The 19981-nt window shown below is 46.2% G+C and overlaps 1 protein-coding gene across 2 annotated transcripts in view; it reads left to right on the forward strand.

The window, feature by feature from the left end:
* LOC119446665 (neuronal acetylcholine receptor subunit alpha-7) overlaps nt 1-19981 on the forward strand; it is a 310058-nt gene that overhangs the window by 229820 nt on the left and 60257 nt on the right. For both annotated transcript variants that reach the window (XM_049664324.1, XM_037711159.2), the window contains one exon: nt 5272-5316. In XM_049664324.1, coding sequence (XP_049520281.1) covers nt 5272-5316 — 45 coding nt within the window. The remainder of the gene's footprint in view (nt 1-5271; nt 5317-19981) is intronic.

Here is a 19981-nt window from a genome sequence, read left to right on the forward strand (position 1 = left end):
TACTTTTTTATTATTCCTTTCGTTGATAGATAGATAGATAGATAGATAGATAGATAGATAGATAGATAGATAGATAGATAGATAGATAGATAGATAGATAGATAGATAGATAGATAGATAGATAGATAGATAGATAGATAGATAGATAGATAGATAGATAGATAGATAGATAGATAGATAGATAGATAGATAGATAGATAGATAGATAGATAGATAGATAGATAGATAGATAGATAGATAGATAGATAGATAGATAGATAGATAGACATAGACTGATTAACATGAAAAAATGACAGCAGATCCACGAGGTGAATGATGATGAGTGGGCGAAGCTCCGGAGGGAATCATCGGATCTCCCGCTTAAGGGGACGCTAGCACAAACGCGTTAGAAACGTGCAGTACTCTCTAGTAAGGGGGAGCGGCCACAGCGTCTTACGCAGCCATTTACACATGCCGGAACGTGCACCGCGTTTGCCGACGCCATCACATGACTGCTGAGAGAGTATACCCCCCGTATTCATAAACGCTCCTCGACTTGAACTTGACTTGCCACCGCTTTGGGCAGCGCGTTCGAAACGCGTTGAAGGTAAGGTGGAGAGGCCACAGCGTCTTACACCAGCTTCTTACACGGGCCGTAACGCGCTAGCACAAACGCGTTAGAAACGCGCTAGAAACGCGGCCTTTCGTTAATGTTGGGTATTTATAGCCATCGTGGTGCGTTTGTCCATGTCCGCTTCGTGGCCAATAAAGAAAAAAAATGTCCGCTTCGTGGCGTAGTGGGCTAACGCCGCGCGCTCGGAAGCGAGGGGTCCCTGGTTTGATTCCGCGCTACGGACACAACTTCGGAATTTTTTTCTCATTTTTCTCAGACTGGTTACACACTACTACTACTACTACGACGGGGACGGAACGGGTGCCGCTATAAGGAGCTTCGCCCCTAAAAATGAAAAACGAACCAAGTGGTGGATGACCTGATGTCACACTTCAGCGCGAGCTCGAAAAAATACTTACGCAATTAAGTTTCAACGCATTCGCAATCAGTACAGGGTAAGAAAAAATGTGAAAAATAACATTTTATTAACGATAATACTTAGAGCAAGCCTGCAAGAAACAATAAATTCTGCGTAACGCATGACGTTAGAGAGATTTAGCGTAGTGCAGACTGCGCGAACTGCGCCAACTGCGACGCTGGTCGCGGCATCTTACGACTTATTCTGTCGCGGAAAGCTTTTGTTGCTGTGGCGTACTGCGCACCACTTATCTGATTTTGGAGGCTTTTCGGCAGCGACTTTGTAATCAGGAGTGTATGTTCGAACTTTTGTTTTTTTTTTTTTTCATTTTTAAAGAGAGTACCATTTCAGTACAAGCTCGTTCTGGTTGACAAGAACCCGCTCACGTCCTGAAGATATGCCTTTCGATATTCTGGTGTACGTCTGTGCTAGTGCTTTTGTGGTACACTAAAGCGCTCCATTGACAAGGCAACGTAGACGTAAGAACTCGGCGTCACCAGCTGTCCACCAGACCCTTAGTTCCATGCAGAGACCAATAACTGCTCTTGCGAACTCATTGAAAAGCCCGAAGTCTTTTTGAGAAGCTGAAGCACTAACACTTTTTTTAGGAGAATACCTCATCGTGTTACGTTAAGTGCGTAAAGGAACAGTTCAAAAAACAATTCCACGCAGCGTTCATTAAATGGAGAAAGTGTGCATCTCAGACCTCTCTCGTTCAACTGCTAAATTTTGCTTTGATTTATTCCATAAAAGTATGATTATCTTTGAGCACTGTTCGCTTACTAGCATTTGCCACGTTATGCGCGTAACCTGTTTTCACGCTTTATAATCTCACTGACTGCGAGCGACGCTACCGATTCCAAAATCACATGTTCGGAACAAGATTAGTTCTCTTTTTTTCTTGCTACCGATCGCACAACTATTCTATCTATTAAACTTTAGTACGCTTGCGGATATTTCCAACGACTGCGAGTACGCTATGCACAGAAATTTGCATAGCGGGGGGGGGGGGGGGGGGGGGGTGCGCCTGCATTGCGGCTCGCAGGCGTCATATATACTGGGTGTCCAACGTAACTTACCAAACATTAAAAATATGCAAATGCCAAGTAGCTGGACAGAGCCGAGATACTGTTGTTTGCCGTCGCTTGGAGATGCCCAGATTATTTATTGCATCCGCCTAATTACATAATTCGTCTTAATTAAGTAATCGACTTCTCACATATTATAATTAGATGAAAAGTGTAAATGAGAAAATTGTAGAGCAACACGAAAAACTCCCGATACAGATTTCTGTCGCTCAATACGTGCTACACAAAAAAGTTTTTCCAAGCATGAAAGAAGCCCGCGGATACACGAAAAATTGCCACGCGACAGGTCACTCGAGGCACTTCTGTCGAGGTTCTGTCCAGCTATACGTGGTATTTGCATATTTTTGAAGTATGACTTTAGTTAACGTGAGACACCCTATATAGCCACCTTGTGCTGAAGCTTTCCGCATTTGATAGCAGGGCTAGAACACAGTCTAGCGAGCTGAGGGAGCGAAATTGGAAGGACGAGACGGATTTGCGATGGAACTTCAGATCGCTTATCACGAGGCAAGACTGCCAGATATCTGAAAAACAACGCTGGCTTCGATTTCATGACTCGGTGTGGTCGCGCTCAAAGTTAGAACCACGAACCTTGGGAAGCTTGAGCTTTGAGCTTGGCAAAGCTCGGTGCGTAACAAACAGACGAGCGTCGTCTCTTGTCGCTTGTAAGCGTCGTTCCACTGGTGTGATACATAAAATGGTCGCAGCGCCATCTGGCTGGCGCAGGGTAGGTGCTTGTACACTTAAAACGGAAATATGACAGCGAAGCGTCACAGCGCGCGTTTTTCTCTCCTTTCTGTCTTTCTCTGTCTCTTCTTGCTGCACCGTAGGACGAAAAGAATCAGATAGTAACAACAAACGTATGGTTAAACCTGGTAAGTAAACCACAACAACAACAAAAATGACTTTCCTCCCCCGCTCCGTGTTGCGTGCTGGTGGTGTGAGCGGTGTGGAAACACACGAGTCTTGTGACGTCCGTTCCGTTGCCTTGCGCTGTCCTCACATCTATGTTTATCCGTGTATGCAGACGCCGCCAACACAGCTCAAACCTACCGCACGCACATACAATGCGACAAACACACACACACATGCGCACACACACAAGCACTAATTTGTCGCCGTCCTGTGACACTCGCTACGCTGAGACGCGTACCAGTCTTCTGCAATATAGGCGGCGCGCGCAGCGCATGACTCCACTACGAAGGCTTCGCTGTCTGTCACGTCGCGGCTAGGCCGTCGTGTTTGGTCCTGTGGCACGGACCGGAGCTCGCTCTGAGTTGCGCGAATGCTCACCTTCGTAGGATTGATTTCCGCGGGGGTGGTATTTTCTGGGATACTCTCGCTATCGCGAGATCTTGCGTGACTATAGCGCCGGACACGTGGGTGTCGCTGCGTGACAGCGTTACTGGCCCTGTGCTAAGACAGCTTACTCGGCACTGTGCCAAAAAGAGATGCTGTCGCTAGCACACATCGACGTGTTCGGTGCTAGTCTCACGAAAATGAACGTGTCCCCGAAAGTGCATGACCTTCGGGGAATATGGCCAAAATTCTCGAGTCTTACTCGTTTAGAAACGCTGCTCCGGGACCAGGTCGCCTGCTGTGACCAGTTTGTGGAACAGCTGTTAAATACCTATGAGCAAAAGGTATACAATGAAGATAACCGCTTGTCGTCATGTATTACTAGTTAACAATGCCTCATTAGTCCATCTATCTATCGAAGAACAAAATAGAAAAAAGAAATCACATGGTGACGCGAGAAGGCGAGGTCGGCTACACGAACTGACAGGTCCTGTCAGTGCCCATCGTCTTCTTGCGCCGTCCTGTGATGTCTGGCAAAAGTAACTTGACATTTCACAGATTTTAAAATTTTGAGTGGTTCCGCGAGCCAGATTTTATAATTGGGGTTACCCAACCAGTTCCGTGCCTGTCAACCCTCCACCAATATCGCTTTCCGAACGGCGCCTAACGGGCGCCGAACTGGATGGAAGACCACCTCTACAAGTGGTCGTTGGTAACCCTTACTGTGGGTCTCCGTTACGGTGGCAAATTGCACTCGAAGTTGGGATTACAACCAGATCGTCATCGTTTGTTTTATCTTTAGGGGTGTGCCAATATTCGAAACTTTCAAATACTAAATTGAATAAATTAGTATTCCATACTCACTCTTCCAATCGAATAGTCGCTATGTTTTAATAAGTACGACCATTCTTCGAATAGTTTTCGAATATTTAAAATCGTCGACTCTGCATGATTAAGCGTTTAATTGCGGGAAAAAGTTGGATGAATTTCATTCCCCCGACCATGCTTGAATTATAGCGTGGCAAGTTACGTCTGCTTCACTGAGTGAGCTAGCCTTTACCGGCTCAACCGCGATCGTTCGAGATCTCGGAAAAGTCTTGTACATGCGAATAAACTGCCTGTTTGTTCCATTTGCGCTCATAATGAGAAACATTCCCTGACATACTGTGTAATGACGTAAACTTGCTAGCGATGCGAATACTAGTATGTGAACATCGTTTTCGATCAATTTCGGAAACTGCACTACATTATTCGACAACTATTCGACATTCGATTTGATTCGCCTCTGGCTCTCTGCCATTCGTACTCTATTCGGTCTCAAAAAGTACTATTTGCACACCCCTGCTAAATAGTGATGTACAGTTGAAGCATGCATGCGTGTCGGCGCAAGCGTCTCGCATTTATGTGCATGTGGGGTTCAGTAGACTTTCTTTAAATCGCTTTCTAATACATCCGTGTGAAGTTCAAACTGCTCGCTTCAATAATGTACGCCAGGGGACATTAATTGAGACAGTGTGTGATTGTACAAGCCGATCGAAATAGCGTGCACAAGTTGTACAAGCAGAGACCGAGAGTTGGAGAAGCCGCCGTCTGTTTCTAGTACGAAGCTGTGCTTAAATTTTGACTTGAAAACCGCAATTACTTATTTAGAACATATATAAAAGCAGAAGAAAAAACCTTCAAAATGAAAAAAATGTATATATGTATATTCTAGCATTACGGTTAAGCTATTTTCTGATAATATTTCGCTTTTTACCATTTTTTAAACTAAAACCCTGATTTCTTAATGAGATAATTATTTTTTAATAAAACCAGAAGCATTTTCTTTCTGATTGTGGCGCTTCTTGTTCTGGTTTCTTTCTCTTCTCTTGTAGGACGAAAAGAATCAACTAATTATTACAAATATCTGGTTAACATTGGTAAGTTTCTTCATCTGATATATTCAAATATTTGACGTAATTCTCTAGGGCAGATGGTTCTGAAAAAAAAAACAATATAGCTATCACGAAATATTCAAGCAGTCTGTCTTAACTCTTATGTGAACCATCCTTAAAAGACTTCAGAGGATAAAGGACGTTGGAGGATGAATGGCTTGCGGAGATAAGGATAGAACAGGGTCGCCAGGGCTCCTTAAAAAACGTTAGTTACAAACTACTTCGGTAACGCGCTAAGAAACGTGCGCGAACATTCACCTCCTAATCTTTCGGGTCGTACTTATGGCGACTGGGTGATCAGTTTCGTTGGCAGGACAGTATACTTTTTCAAACCTCCGCCATATCTAGACCAGTGTTGTTTCGCGGTTTCGTATCTCATTTTCGAAACGAGCAGTTTTCTAACCAAACATCTAAATAGCAGTTTCTGAGAGGGTGATTTCTTTCAACGGAATTTATCCTCTTGACGCATCCTGTCTATTTTTTTTTCTTGTTTAGTGCATCTAACGAGTGTCCACAAGAACAATACAACACGTTTCACCTGTTGACTGCGTGTAACGACGATGCAAATTGGTCGCCAAGCTTTATATAATCTCCTCTACCGGAGTGAGAAAGCGGCTTCGAAATAAGCGGCTTATCGGATAAAAAAAAAAGTGGTCCAGTTGTGGTACTCGGCGGACCAGTTTGCATCGGGTCGAATTTCGGCGACCCGCAGTCATTAGTGCGCGCTGTGCACCGTGAAATTCGACCACAGCACCAACTGTGCTCGCTCAGTCGCACAAAACGTTGCGTTGTAACTGCGAGTCGGTTGCATGTGACCCCGTTTTTTTTTATGTTTCTCTGTTAGCTCTTTCTTCTTTCTTATCCTTATTATTATTATCACATATCCTGCTGTCGTGAGCACGGGTGCCCCTTTAGTCGTTGATGCATGACGGCCCGCGGCCCTCCTTCCAGTTGAGAGCTCGCTCGGCACTAGTGCACGGCTTCGGCCACCAGGTGTGCCTCTGACGTTGTCGTTTTTTTTTTTTTTTTTTAGCTTTCAAACGAGCAGTCAGTACATGCTTTTACAGTAAGCTTGTCTTCACCATCAGAAGAGTGCTCAAAAGCAAGGCACCAAATGAATCATGGGACGATGCAGCCGGACGTGTCCCACGATAACGTTCGATAATAACGTATTAGTCTTAACTGGGCTGATCCGAATGCGCCTCATTTAGGCTGTCTCAGGAACCTGTTCTTAACGTTGAGCATTCAGTATCCCGCTCCGATGTAGTGCGTGTAAATTGCGAGGCGTCAGGATTCCTGCGACGAAATTCGATGTTCCTAAACACCTCAGGCGGCGACGATTTCTCTTCATCGGTAACCCATCAGGCTCGGTGTATAATCAATAATATTTACTTGTTTTGGGTTTTGGTGCACGCAAAGGCAGATATTACGAGTCACCCGATTACCTCCTGACGTTTTACTTAAGGGCAAGTAACCGAAGAAAGAATGCGCAGCATCGGGCGGGGAAACGCACAATATAGTCACGTGCTATCTTAGCGGATCATATGCGCTGGGACGGCTTCTCCGCTTCTGACTGCCAACAGCACAGGCACACTTGGGGTCGGTTCCTCCGCACCTTCCTTTTAGCATGCTCAGATTGGCCGCCGCAGAAATGTTCGCCTGCGATCGCCTAACGTTGCAGCAGGCTGCATTTTTCCTCCTCTACAATGGCGAGCTCGTCTGATACTTTCCTTTTCACTTCCTCTCTACTAGAGTACTTCGCGCGGCCCTATATGTCCCAGAGACGTGTATCACGGTTTCTGAGTAAACCTCGACATAGCGTTTTTTTTTTTTTTTCACAGCTGCGCAAACACTGTTCAGGTCTGCCCAACTGAAGCACGGTCAACGCTTTAGGGTGATACAGCAGTTTTAGCGAATAAGGGTGTCGACAATTTCTTCGTCATTTATAAAGCCTACAATGGACTGTGGATATATTACAAGTACCAAACACAGTATCCGCTGACTCGAGACGCCACGTTACTTTCTTGTTTTTCTTTCTATTCGAAAAAAAAATTATATCCGAAAAGCTGCGCTATAGAAAATAACGGGCATCACGTTCGTAAACACTTAAGTGAGCCTCCGAACGAAAAGCTTTCCGCTGTGCTTCACTTCAGAAGCCATTGGCTATTATTTACTAGTTCTTACAGCTGACGCCGCAGTACGTTTTAGCCCTCGACTGTATTGTCCAGTCTTTCCGTCGCACTACTCTCGACGAAGCAAAAGTGTGCCGAGCTAATTCGTCCCCGGCCGTCAGCCTCCGCAAAGAATGAATTGTGTGCATTCTTGGGTGCAACTACGTACATATCACGACGCTGTGGGACATGCACTCGAAGCTACCGCGTATAACAGCGGCTTTAGTTGCGATCACGAAAGCTTTATTCCTTTGTATTTTTTTTTCCACACCCCTGTGCTAGATCACTCGTAAGCACTCTGAAAGAACGCTCGACAGATTCGTTCTTGAAGTTCCGCAGCACCCGCACGAAAGGCTCATCCTCTCAGAACAGTGTGAACAAAGTTCCAAGCGTAATAAAACGCGCCCTTTGATCAAGTCGACTTCACTTACCTTTCTTTACATGTAGTTACGGTCACATCGCTTTCATGTGCTGAAAAGCTTAATTAAAAAAAGGTGTAATCCATGCACGTTTGTTGTTTATGTGGATGGTCCTGTACACACTAGTCTCTTGATCAAAGGGCCAAAACTAAACCGAACCTAACCGAGCTAACCAAAAAAGTTTTGTTTCCTTTTGATTTCTGTTAATAAATCGCGATTGTATGCCTTTTTTTTTCTTTATTAGAAGTTTTGCTTGCGTCGTTAAAGCATGACTCAAGCGACACGCCATCGAAAGCCTCGATATTTTGGCGATAGTTACGACGAACCAACTCAGAAACTAACAAGCGAAGCAGCACACGCACAGACGCATCTATGCAAGCTGCCGACATACACCACACATGCAGTCGTGACCACTTCTAACACAAACACTTCTCGTGTTCTCGGTTCCCCACCGAGAACACGAGAACACAATTATTATTTCATGCTTCGATGACGTTTGCCTCCTACTGAGACTCTTCCGCATGCAGTATAGTATTATGTTTTCAATGTAATTTTGGTACTATCTTTAAGATATTTATATAAATCCCGTGAAAATTCGGCATCATTTTCGTGAGAGTAGTAGGGAAAACATGGAATTATTGCACTGCATGCTGAAGTCTTTCAGTATGGACTTGCTAGCTAGCGCCGTCGTTGTCGAAAAGAAAGAAAAAAGTAAAAAGAAAGCAACAAGAAACGCCATGCCCAATGTGTTAAGTTCTCACACTCAGCATCTGTTGTGTTCAGAGCTGTTAAACGCGTTTCTTGCATCTCCTGGTGAAGAGTGTGGACACGCAAACACTCAGGTACGCAATTTCGCTCCGCAAATCCTGGAAACGGGCACGGATTCCCAAACACTTGGCTGGAACACACGAACACGGACAAACACAGACAGACACACGGTGACAGCTGTGGCTGGCCGTCTTGTGACCCATCATATGCAAGATCCCGGAGGTTGTCTCGCTGTGATGTGCCCGAAAACGCCTGCGATGTGTCTGTGCTTCGCGCATGGCTCCCGCCCGACTGTGCCCCTCTCCCGAAATCGTTACGCCTCCTCACTTCACGGTGGCCGATGTCGAATCCCGATTCAGCTCTTGAAGTATGGATGGCGAGCAACTGCTGCTTTGACAAGTTTGTTTCTTTTCCTTTGCCATCTTCTTCAACTTGCCCAACGAAGATGGGCGAATCCATCTCTCTCGATCTCGGCACTTTTTTTTTTCTCTCTGCTGTATTCGTTACTGAACACTCTGTGAACTTCAATTGAGGCTGGGATCTCTTTTGGTAAGCTGCTTTTGGTCAGGGGAGGCCTTTCTTATGCACGCATGAGTCCCGATAGCAAAACCGCACGCGAAGCGAAAAACTCGTGATTTATAAGCGTGGTCATAGGCGTGGTGTACTTTATTATGGCACGCATTCAACGATCACGTGACCCAGACGATGCAAGCGCCGATGCGGGCTGGCGATTTTCTTATAATGTAAATGCTCCTGGAAGCAAATTAATTTGACCCACGGGTAACTATCAGTGTTTTGCAGTGAGCAACCTCGCCAAACTGTTGCTGTAGAACTATTGTTTAATAAAAGCTTAGTATTTTTCACACTCGATCGCCAGTGATGAACGCACTGGCAAATAAAATAAATGAAAAAAGTGTTTCAAACTGACCTAACTGCTCCATGCTAAGCCTATCATTCTGATCAGCTCAGGGTAACAGTCGTATCGAGCTTGGAATGTCGCGTGCAGGGCTTCCCCGTAGACGGAATCTGCTTAATTTAAGCACCCGTCATTGAAGGTTCACACTGCCACAGAAGCTACGTTGCGGTGCGACCCTCGTCCATAAGTCTTTCTCTTAATCGTATACATGAACACAAAATACAGGTAATCGATTGTATCGGGCATTGTGACAGATTCAAACGTTATCATAAATTCGGGCAACATGAGTCGCGTCGTACCCCCTAGCAACGTATTTTTCTTTACCGCAATAACGTGGTACGCCAGTGCGAGTACCCAGCACGTCAAACAAATCAGCTGCATAGTTAATGACGTATCATTGCGATTATCATGGTTGAACCACAGTTTTAGGCGAATCACTGGAAGCTCGCCAGGCTACTTTACCCGACTGTGCCTACGCTCAGCTGCTGGCCAACCCGCGTGTAAACGCTTGGACACAGCGAAAACTAGGTCTGCAGGCACTTTCATAGCTCTTATTCGCAACAAGAGCAGCAACTGTGGACAAAATGCGCAAAACGTTTCGGTCGCAAGAACGATTTGACATTGCCCGGCTGTTTTCTTTGATAATGTGCTCATTTCCTTGAGGCAAGGGTCTGGTCTGGTCTCGTGTAACACTGGTGTAGACTACTTTCCTAGTCTCGAGAGATAGAGAGAGAGGGGCATCCTTTGATGGATTCTGGAGATGTCTGCCTGGCCATACGCCTATAGCATGCTGCTCCAGACGACAAAGGTGATACGTGCATTTACACACAGTTCGTGCATATTTACAAACAGTTCTTGCCGATTTACACAGTCAACTGGCCTGTGCGACCGTCTTTGAATGCTCAGCGAGCGCTGTCGTATGTGATCACGCGTCACCTTTCGTCACTTTCTTTTTACCTTTCCTTTCTTCCCCCGTCCTCATTCTCAAGCTTAGGGTAACAAACCAGGAGCCGCCCTCTCGGCCGATCACTTCCAGAGATATCACTTTCTTTTGGTGCACACTGATTGGGTAAGGCGGCGGACGCTATGCCGGTCTCTCCAGTGAGGCAGCGCTCTGGACGTTCCGTAACACCAAAGTGAAAACATCAAAGAAAGTGATCGATCGAAAATACAGCCCCAGGTGCACTATATCTTCCTCCCTGTGTTTCCGTTTCTGTCTCTCTTTTTCACCTGATTTTTCTTTTATCTTTCTCTCTCCTCCCGCGTTCTTTCTAAACTAATTTTCGTCTGTTCCCATACGCAGTTGCCAACCGGAAACTTGCATCTTATTAACCTACCTGATTTTCCTCGTTCTCTCTCTCTCTCTATCCCTCTGTTTCTCGCTACCACGATCGGCCACTTTGCGAACCGTTCTTGCACCCGAACTGCTGCGTGAATACAGACTCTGTTTCCCTCACTTCGCGGAAACACATTGGGGTGAAAGGGTGACGATATTTTATAAGCCCCTGATCAGTCGAGCCACTGGCTAGCTGCCTGGGCAACGAGCTGCAAAGGGACGCAAAAGGCGCACGATGTAGAAGCGCCGCGCTTGCATAACCCAGCGTCGAAGGCAACGCTGCCGGTCAGTGGACGCTCGAGGTGCCCGCCGGCGAGTGGCCGTTCGCGGGGGAGGGGACACGGCAAACAGCAGCTTCCCGCCGCTCGAGCAACGATAGCCGTCGAGTGTTTGTCGTCGCTCACCGCTCGAGGGCAAATGAGCTGCCCCCGGAGCCGCTTACATTATCGCCCAGTCCTGAGCGTTGCGCGCAATCAGCGTAATCGAGCCGTTTCACGCTCCGTTCCTCGCAAACGCGAATGTGTTTCCGCCTGCCGAGAGCGCGGTGGTCCGTCGCGTATTAGGCGACCCAACCCACTTTCTTTATTCTCTTTTTTTTTTCTCGAGAAACAATAGCGACAATAGCGGGCCGAAGGCGCTAGGCAGGCCCCCATCGGTGGCTTGTCATTCGTCTGAATTGAATATTTGCTCCTAGTTTTCCACGGTCTATACTGATTGTTCTGTTCTGTTCTGTCTTCTGTCCTGTCTTTCTGTCTTTACGGAACTGTGAAGCGTGTTGCGTGTTTTAGGGGCAGACTGATATTTTTAACTTGCCGAGTCAGGATACAGAGCTTCTCGCGTGTTGAGATCGGGGAAAGGGACGCTTTAGCTCCCTATTGGCCGCCGTCAGCCACCGTGAAGTGAAAGCGAAACTATGCTGCGCAGCGTTGTCGTCCATTCGCATTTCCATCAGTGGCGGGGTGTCTCTTTATTCAGTTTTTTTATTGCTTGAATTCGCTAGCGTAGAAACTTTACATGCGTGGATGAAAAACTCTGCACGGATTCGCATGCAGGACTAATTTGCCGCGTATCAGTGCTGTAGAATTGAAGTTCGGCTATCAAAGTACAGCGAGCAGAGCCGCCGAACGACGCCGCAGCAGCGCCTTTTAGTGCAAAATCTGGGTGGTATTCTCGAGCGATCACTGGCTACGTTTTTAGGAAACCGAGATAAGCGGGTCGAGTCACAGAGGTCGGGGCTCAGACAGCCCTACTCGACAGCGTTTGCATGAACTTGTACCTATAGCTGACGGGTCGATATTATTGTGACAGCCTGCGCCGAGGCCCAGAGATAAGACTACGGGTCCGATTAATCGCTGCTGTCCGCGAACCACAGAGCCAACCCGTCCGCGTTTACATGTGCGCTTCAAATGGGTCGGGCTGGTGGCGTCCTCGGAGGCATAAATCTAGGGAGCCCACATGCAACACAAACAGCGCTTGCATGTAGGTTCGCTACGTAAATCCTGTACTGCCAAATACTGGAAACTATTTCAAGTTCGACCTCGCCCGAAAGGAATGGCAATGGAGTCAAACCGAGGCGTTTCGGTTGCAGGGAAGGGCGGGAGGGGAATGGGCAAGGTTGCTTGCTTCCATCGCTGTCCGGCTGTGTCCCGCATGTCCCCGCTTGAACGTTTTCCTTTTGCGGCTGTCTTATATGACCTGCACGCATTGTTATTCGGCCAGGTCGCTGGCAGCGACCATTTATGTAGAGATTGCTTGCTAGGGTGCGGGAAAGCCACGAGGGGTTTCACTCATCGATGGTGCGTCACAATGCGTATCTTGTAATTCTTGACGTGATTCGGTGATTAGAGGGCGGCTGACGGGCGAGGCTCTTCAGTGACGGTGACTTGTTCGCGACGATGAAGGAAAAAACTACGGTACTGCTGTTACAGGATGCCTAAAGTGTACCCATTATCAATCCGTTTGAAAAAGTGTGTACGATTGATAGAGAGATAAATGGAGTAAGGTAGAGGCTGGAAACTTCCACCAGAAGGGGAACAACGCTTACCTGCAGCAAGAAGGAATACAAACATGAAAATTGAAGATAGGAAGAAGGGAAGGAACTAAAGAACACGATGGCAGTACCAAAAGCAGTTGAATATCAACCACGATCCGCGTGCCTCGTTAAATACAACCAGAATACTTTAGGGCGAGTTGAGAAGAGGGACGTATTACGAATCATCGAAAGACTTCTCGCAGCCATCTCGTAGCAGAGACAAGACTAGTGCAGTGAGTGTGCTAAATGTTGACACATCTGAAAAGAAGGCTGTAGTCTTACACCAGAGATTAAGTTTTCGAGCAAGCTCAGCGTAGAGTGGCTCATCCTCCAATAGTGGGGAAAGTGGTGACTATAGAAAAAGCTATCGGTAGCGAGAAGTTACTGTATTTCTCGCAAAAGGTGGTGTTATTTCTGCATTGCGAAGTCTGTAGCGGAGTAAATCTTGGTCACAAAACTGGTTTGATCTTATTTTATGCACCGCCTATAAAGCAAAACTCATTTCTGCGTGTGTGCCTGCAAAGTAAGTAGAACGAATGAAAATACTCATTCAGGCGTAAACGTGACCCTCCAACGAGAATTAAGCGGAGATCGCGCATCTCACCTTTCACGCCACACTATAGTCTGGTACGTTCGCTCGCGAACTTCGAGTTTACGTTATATCCACTGGCAAGCAAGGCTGGGCCCAAGGAATCTTCATAGTGAAAAACTAAGTAAATATTTTTTTATTAATCCGCACCAGCGAAACGCAAAGCCTGTCTGGCCGGAAGTAGGGTAACACCACCGCTGAGCCTTACGCAGTGCGATACTGCCGTCTATGAATGCAGCGAGGCGTCAACATTCTTAGGTACCTAATTTTACTTTGTAACCGCAGTATATGAAAGAAACGTTTCCAACCGGTAAAAAGCGGGCTGTGGAGGAAGATAACGCTTCCAGCTTCTGCAAGCACTTTCGCATTCAATGGCGGTCGAAAGCAGCTTTCTTTCTTGTTTTCCGCCGTTCTTTAGTAAGTTGTCGAATGAAGGACCAGGATTGGTCCGAGCTCGAGGTATGGAGAAGGAAAATAAAAGAAAATGACGTGGAGGGCTTAACCGGAAGCTGTCAGCGAATACCCGGGCCCTCTAAGCGCTCGGAGACTCGGTTTCGCGATTCTTGCTCCGTGAGAATGAGTGCGGAGAAATCAAAAAGAAGCAGACGTGAGAACTAAGTCTGCCTCATTACCGCAGCAATGTCCCAGCTTTTTTTCTAATTTTTCTTTCTTGTCTTGCGTATACACGTGCGTTGGCACTTTCTTGGTGACTAACGCTTCTTGTTTTTCTTTTTCTCTTTTTTTTTGCGCATCGAAACGTTTTTTTTTTTTTTTGTGTGTGTGTGTGTGTGTGTGTCAGGCGTAGTCGTTGGCGCGTAACAGCCCGTGGAATATCTTGTCAACGTTTAATGAGCCCAGACTGCGATCAGACTCTACGGAAAAGCAAAGAAAATGGTATCTAGGTGCAACGCACGTTCGTCTACTATAAATGCTGAGGTACCTCCGTGACTCTTGGACGAGAGCACGAAAGCTTATTTCTCCGAAAGCGCGTCGTCGACCGTCTTTCAGCGCATAACCCTGATCCGGTGCAGCCACCATGATTTCAGCCCCGCGCAAGGCCTGTAGCACGCCTTACTTCCGGATGATCTGTGACGAGCTAGCTTCCTGCCTTCCTTCTCGGAACTTTCTTCCGCTCTAGACTTTTGCGTGCAACTTCATCGTTCATGGGAAACCGGTGCGTCACTATCGGTGCCTGGAAGCGAGGCTTCAAATGTTTGCGTCAGTGTATACGACAACCGTGCCGAGAAAGCAGGAATGCAGTTTCCCCAACAGCAAGGCTAGAGGGGCATCGGAAATGTCACACGCTCTCTAGCCAGATTTCATTCGGATAGAGCACGTACATTTCCTACAACTCAAACTTGTGTGCGTCTCAGGTAGCAAATATTTTTATATCTTACGCCCACTTATTGTATCTCGCAATGCTTGAAAAAAGCGCAGGTGACGGGACGAAGGAACAGGGCCGACAGAAGCCATGAGGGCTTCTGGTCTTTCATTGGAGCATATATCATGATATCGTTCTGTTCACTGCGCTATGTACTGTTACACAAAGGACAAAAATAGCAGACACTGACACAGATGCGTGCATGTTACGAATGTCCTTTGCGTGGCAGTATAGCGTAGTGAATAGAACGAAGTACCAGCCGCAGTCGAAGCCTTATCGAACGTAGCACGATACCGTGTACAATCGCGTAACATGTCCCTGAGGATGCAGTGGAGGTGGAAGGTGAGATGTTGCACGCTAAATATGAGAAGCATAAAGAGAAAAGCCGAGTTAAAACAAACCAAGCTAACTCGCCTAACGAGGTCATTTTGTTAGTTTCGCAGCTTATGTTTCACATTGTTGTGTATATTTTTACATAAAAAGTGAGCCGCAGCGCAAACATCAGCATTTTCTGGTCAGCGCCCCAGTTAGCTCGCCTATTATTTTGCGAGCTGCTGGCTTCGTTATACCACTGGACGAAACTCTCACGCCCGGATTTCTGCGCTAACAACAATCGACGCCGGACCACAGGCGCAGAGTATTTTATCTCTAGGCTACTACGACCCTGGACTCGCATTTGCGCTAGAACTAGAACATTGCATGAGCATCGAAATCTCCTGGCGTACATGGTAGAAACGGAAAGAACAATACGCTTCACAACATTTCCTGACGCTATTAGCTCGGCGCGAATGCGCCATTCGCATTACTTCAGCAATATCGCGAATTCTGCTAAGCCCCGCGCTTAGCGGCGACCTCACTAAGAGAAGACAGGGAAAGGAAACAGGGAAAAAGCTGATTATTCGAGAGTTGATTAGCAGCAGTGCAACGCGGGCATCACGCGCGGCAGTCACAAGAGCCAGGGAACCCACACAAAACGTATTCGAACTTTGTTCCATACTTATTCAGGCCTGTTGGAACGCTTGGCCAATCGTAGAACAGAGGGCTACGGGACTCTTCGCTAATGAAGCTCTCTTATCGTTCCTCGCACTGAAGCCTGCCCTGTAGAGACACTGGCTTTTTGTCAGCTGGGATCGCGTTTATGGCGAAACAGCGGCAGGCCGGCGAACAAACGGGGGCCATGTTTTTTTTTTCTTGTTTTATTTTCTGGCTCGCGAAATTGTACGCGCTTTCGGCGGTGCCGCAAGCTTGCCGCTTATCTGAGCATCTCTGCTAATGCGTCAGCGGCGGCGCTTTCACGCGCACCGCGCAAGCAGTCACTGCAGCCGAATAACAGCAGCTGAATACTTGGTCGCACCTCATCCCCACCGCCTGGCCTGCATGGTTTTGCACGAGCTTCTACTCTTGACGTTTATAGCCGAGCACAGTGCTTTGAGCAAATGTGCCTGCGCTCTTACTTTTCATTCGTTTCCTGTTACACGCCTACTCGCCGCCTTTTGTAGGGTGCAATAGTAACTGTTTGGTTGCTAAGTGCATACGTGCTCGGACAAGAAAGTTACGTGCAGCGTACGCTATAGCGCTGTCTGGGAATCTTTATCGCAACTGTTTTTTGTCTCTTTTTACGTCACGGACTTCTCCGTAGTGTGCTAGTGTTTTTCCCCAACCGTGCGACAGCCAGCTGAGAGAACGCAGTGTATATAACATCAGCTGAAGTTTAAGAACGCGAACGAATGATTTGTTTTATTTCTAGCTGCCTTAGATAACATTTATCTGTCGAAGTAGCTATACTCCTACAAAACGTCTCTTTCAATTATCCGCATAAATGCGTCGCTTCTTCCGCGGGACGCTTATGAATGAAAGAGCGACGTGATTAGAATACAATACATAGATGCTGAACACGACTATCTCATCTATAGCAGGATGTGTCTCTTTTTGTTCCCGAGACGGGTACAAAACACAAGGTGTCAAAACAATAAGTTGGCACCAGCAGAGTGAACAGAAGCTTGCGCACGACGATCTCCATGCAAGCCATTTACGCTGTTCCTTAGTTTATGCTTATCCGAGTAGCGTTTGAATTTCCCTGATTTTCTCCAACTTGGCTGCTAAACTTGTCAGTCATATTTACGTTCATTTACTTACGTATCTTGCTTTATTACCTAGTCTGTCAAAACTTGTGTCACAGCGCGTACACGGGCGCTTCAACGATTTCAAAACGCGCAGAAGTGGTTAAGTGCGACCGTCATGCGAATGAGGTACGAGTACACTGCGAAGAAGTCCGTGCCCCCAATGACATCAGCACAGCTTACTGATCACGCACCGTAGGTGTGCCACAGGTTTTTAGACACTACATTCGGGTACTTAACGTAGACTATACACAAAAACACATTTACCTCCTGCACAATTTTTGCTGGTACCTTTGCGGAATAAGCAAAAAAAAAAGGTAATTAGGTTCCGGAGTTCTCATTTACGCGCACTGAAACAAGAAGTGAGCGAAAAAGAAATTATTGCTTTTACATGCCTAGACTTAATGCTACCATTATAGCTATTGCTGTTGTCTTCAGAGTGTACTTGCATTGCGCCCTATACCCTTACTCCATGCACCTGATGCAACATTGTTGAGCTAGAATTGCTTTCTGACCTCCTTAATTATCTTCACCTGTGTAAGCACGGTAAACATGTGTGTTTGCGGATAATTATCGAATACTGGTTTTGGGAGACAGCGCCAACATGTAGGATAGAGCACTCAGAACAACTGCTATTTTCTTTTTAGATAAAGAAAAATTGTCAGCTTTGGGTTTAATTTGGCTATAAGAATTGAGGACACTGCCTTTTCACTAGAGCCTTGCTATTGTGTACAGAGGAACGGAAATGTGGCCACACCAACATGGCACCAATCGTTGAACGACTTAATCCCAAGTATCCTCGATGATTCCATACGCTTTATTCTCGAAATCTTACGTCGCGTGGAATATGAAAATGTTGGTTCCCGACATTTAAGATGTAATGATGTAATGATATCATATTGTAATAATGATGATCAGGAAGTTCATCGGCCAATTAGAAACTACCAAGGCGGGCGCCTCATTACAGTGCCAAAGTTTCGGGCCGACTGATTCGTTGTTCATTAGTGCCCTCACAAAGGCATGCCAATTTGCCAAAACGCTTAAAGACATGAAGCTCATGTTTGCTTGAATAGTTCTTGGATGTGAATGAGGGTCTCGCTGTGGACGTAGATCACTCTCACAGCCTGTGGCACACTTTCAGATGGAAGACACGTGCATGTATATTATTGGTGCCCTATTGGATGGCTGATCGATTCCGGCAATGGCATGGGCGCCCTGTCGTTTCTCGGTTCTCAGAACCAGTGTCGAAACGCCGTGTCGTTGCCGACAGGATAACTTTTCCCGTGAACCGGCCTTTACACGCCGTTCCGGCGCTCGGCTACCGAATGAATTAGCATAGTTAATGTCCGCTGATTCAAGTTATGTCCACCGAGCGGCTTTATACGTCTTAACTCTTTTCCGGTCGCGTCTAAAGCATTGGCTTGTAGATTGGTTTAGATATGGTCATTTCATTTGCTAACTGCTGGCGCAAGTGAATAGTAACATGTCAAGATATCGGTCATTCGAAAACAACTACACAAGAAGCCACTGAAAGATGTTTTTCTCTCGTAAAATTAAGTATGATAAATGTAAAAATTGACGTACGTCCCAGAGTAAGCAAATACTATGAGGAAACGTTCTGCAGTTCTGGCCTGATAAGAAGTGTCATGATTCTGAAAGGCATTAAATATGCGCAACCTTTAATCATGTCAGTGACCCTGTCTCCATGAGTTAAAACACGCTAAATTGATTTCTGTTTTCATAAATATTACAGCGCGCCTGTAGAAGCGGACGTTCCGGGCAAGCTCTGCGTATACATTACAAATTCTGAAATTGTTTGAAAAAGTGGGGAAAAAGTGAGCAGCGTTTCTCGAGTCTGAATATATTCCGGATAAGCTGCGCCATCAAATCAACTTGATGTTGCTAAAGGCGCCCCCAATAAGCCAGATTAACAACCGCTGAATTCTCAGTCAGGTACTGCCGACCAAAAAAGTTTACGGACCAAGGGATCTGACAAAAAGCTGCATATTTCAGCAGCCTCAAAACGCAGCCTGATATTCCTATTTCCAGCCTCTACTGGTATATGCGAACGACATTGTGATGTACGGTTTTACTGGCTACATTTAAAGGCTGTTCGGATATTTAGCGTTTTCTGAGATCCCGTGGTCCTTAAACTTTTTTGGTCGATAGTATATATACGGAAAAGTAAGCTTGGTCACGTGCGTTATGTCGGAGGAAAAAAAATATACTAAGCAGTCACATTTGCCGGCCAAGCTAATAACAACATGCTTATTGTTATATGGCTAAAAATGTTTTCTTCAGAATGCTGGAATTATGTTTTTGATTTACCATTGATAATTCGGAGCACGTCGTCAGGGCAATAAAGGTCGGTCTGGCTGATGCACTACCGAAAATCCTAAACAGCTCTCAACGCTGAAAGTCAGAATGACCAATAGCGTCTTGTTGACAAAGTGTCAATTCATGAACTGATAATCCTGCGCTCTCCCACATCTACTTATTATTTGAGGCTGCTAACAAAGAGAGCCGCAGTCAAAGGAAAGCATCAAAAAGTACAAGTGACAGTATTTGCATTGAGAACTGTGAGATGCGGAAAAGCGTACTTTGATATACGCAGTCAGCTACATGTAGCCGAAGGCCCAAATGACGTAGCGATTACACTTATAAGGGGTATGCGCTGACGTCATTGACGCCGCCATATTGTTGTAGAGACAGCACGGCGAAAAGCTGCGCTATATCTCGATCTGCTTATTTTCGGTAAGTAGGAAAACAAAATGGTGTACGATGCGTCACGTGAATGCTCGCTGTTCCAATTCTTTCTTTTCCTTTTCGTGTTTAGTCATGCTTCGAGTATGCTACGCCTAAGTATCGCAAGGACTGGTCGATCGTGAGAGGTCGATGATAAAAAAAAAGGAATGGAA

This window comes from Dermacentor silvarum, chromosome 3 (genome assembly GCF_013339745.2).
Source record: "Dermacentor silvarum isolate Dsil-2018 chromosome 3, BIME_Dsil_1.4, whole genome shotgun sequence".
Taxonomy (NCBI): Eukaryota; Metazoa; Arthropoda; class Arachnida; order Ixodida; family Ixodidae; genus Dermacentor; species Dermacentor silvarum.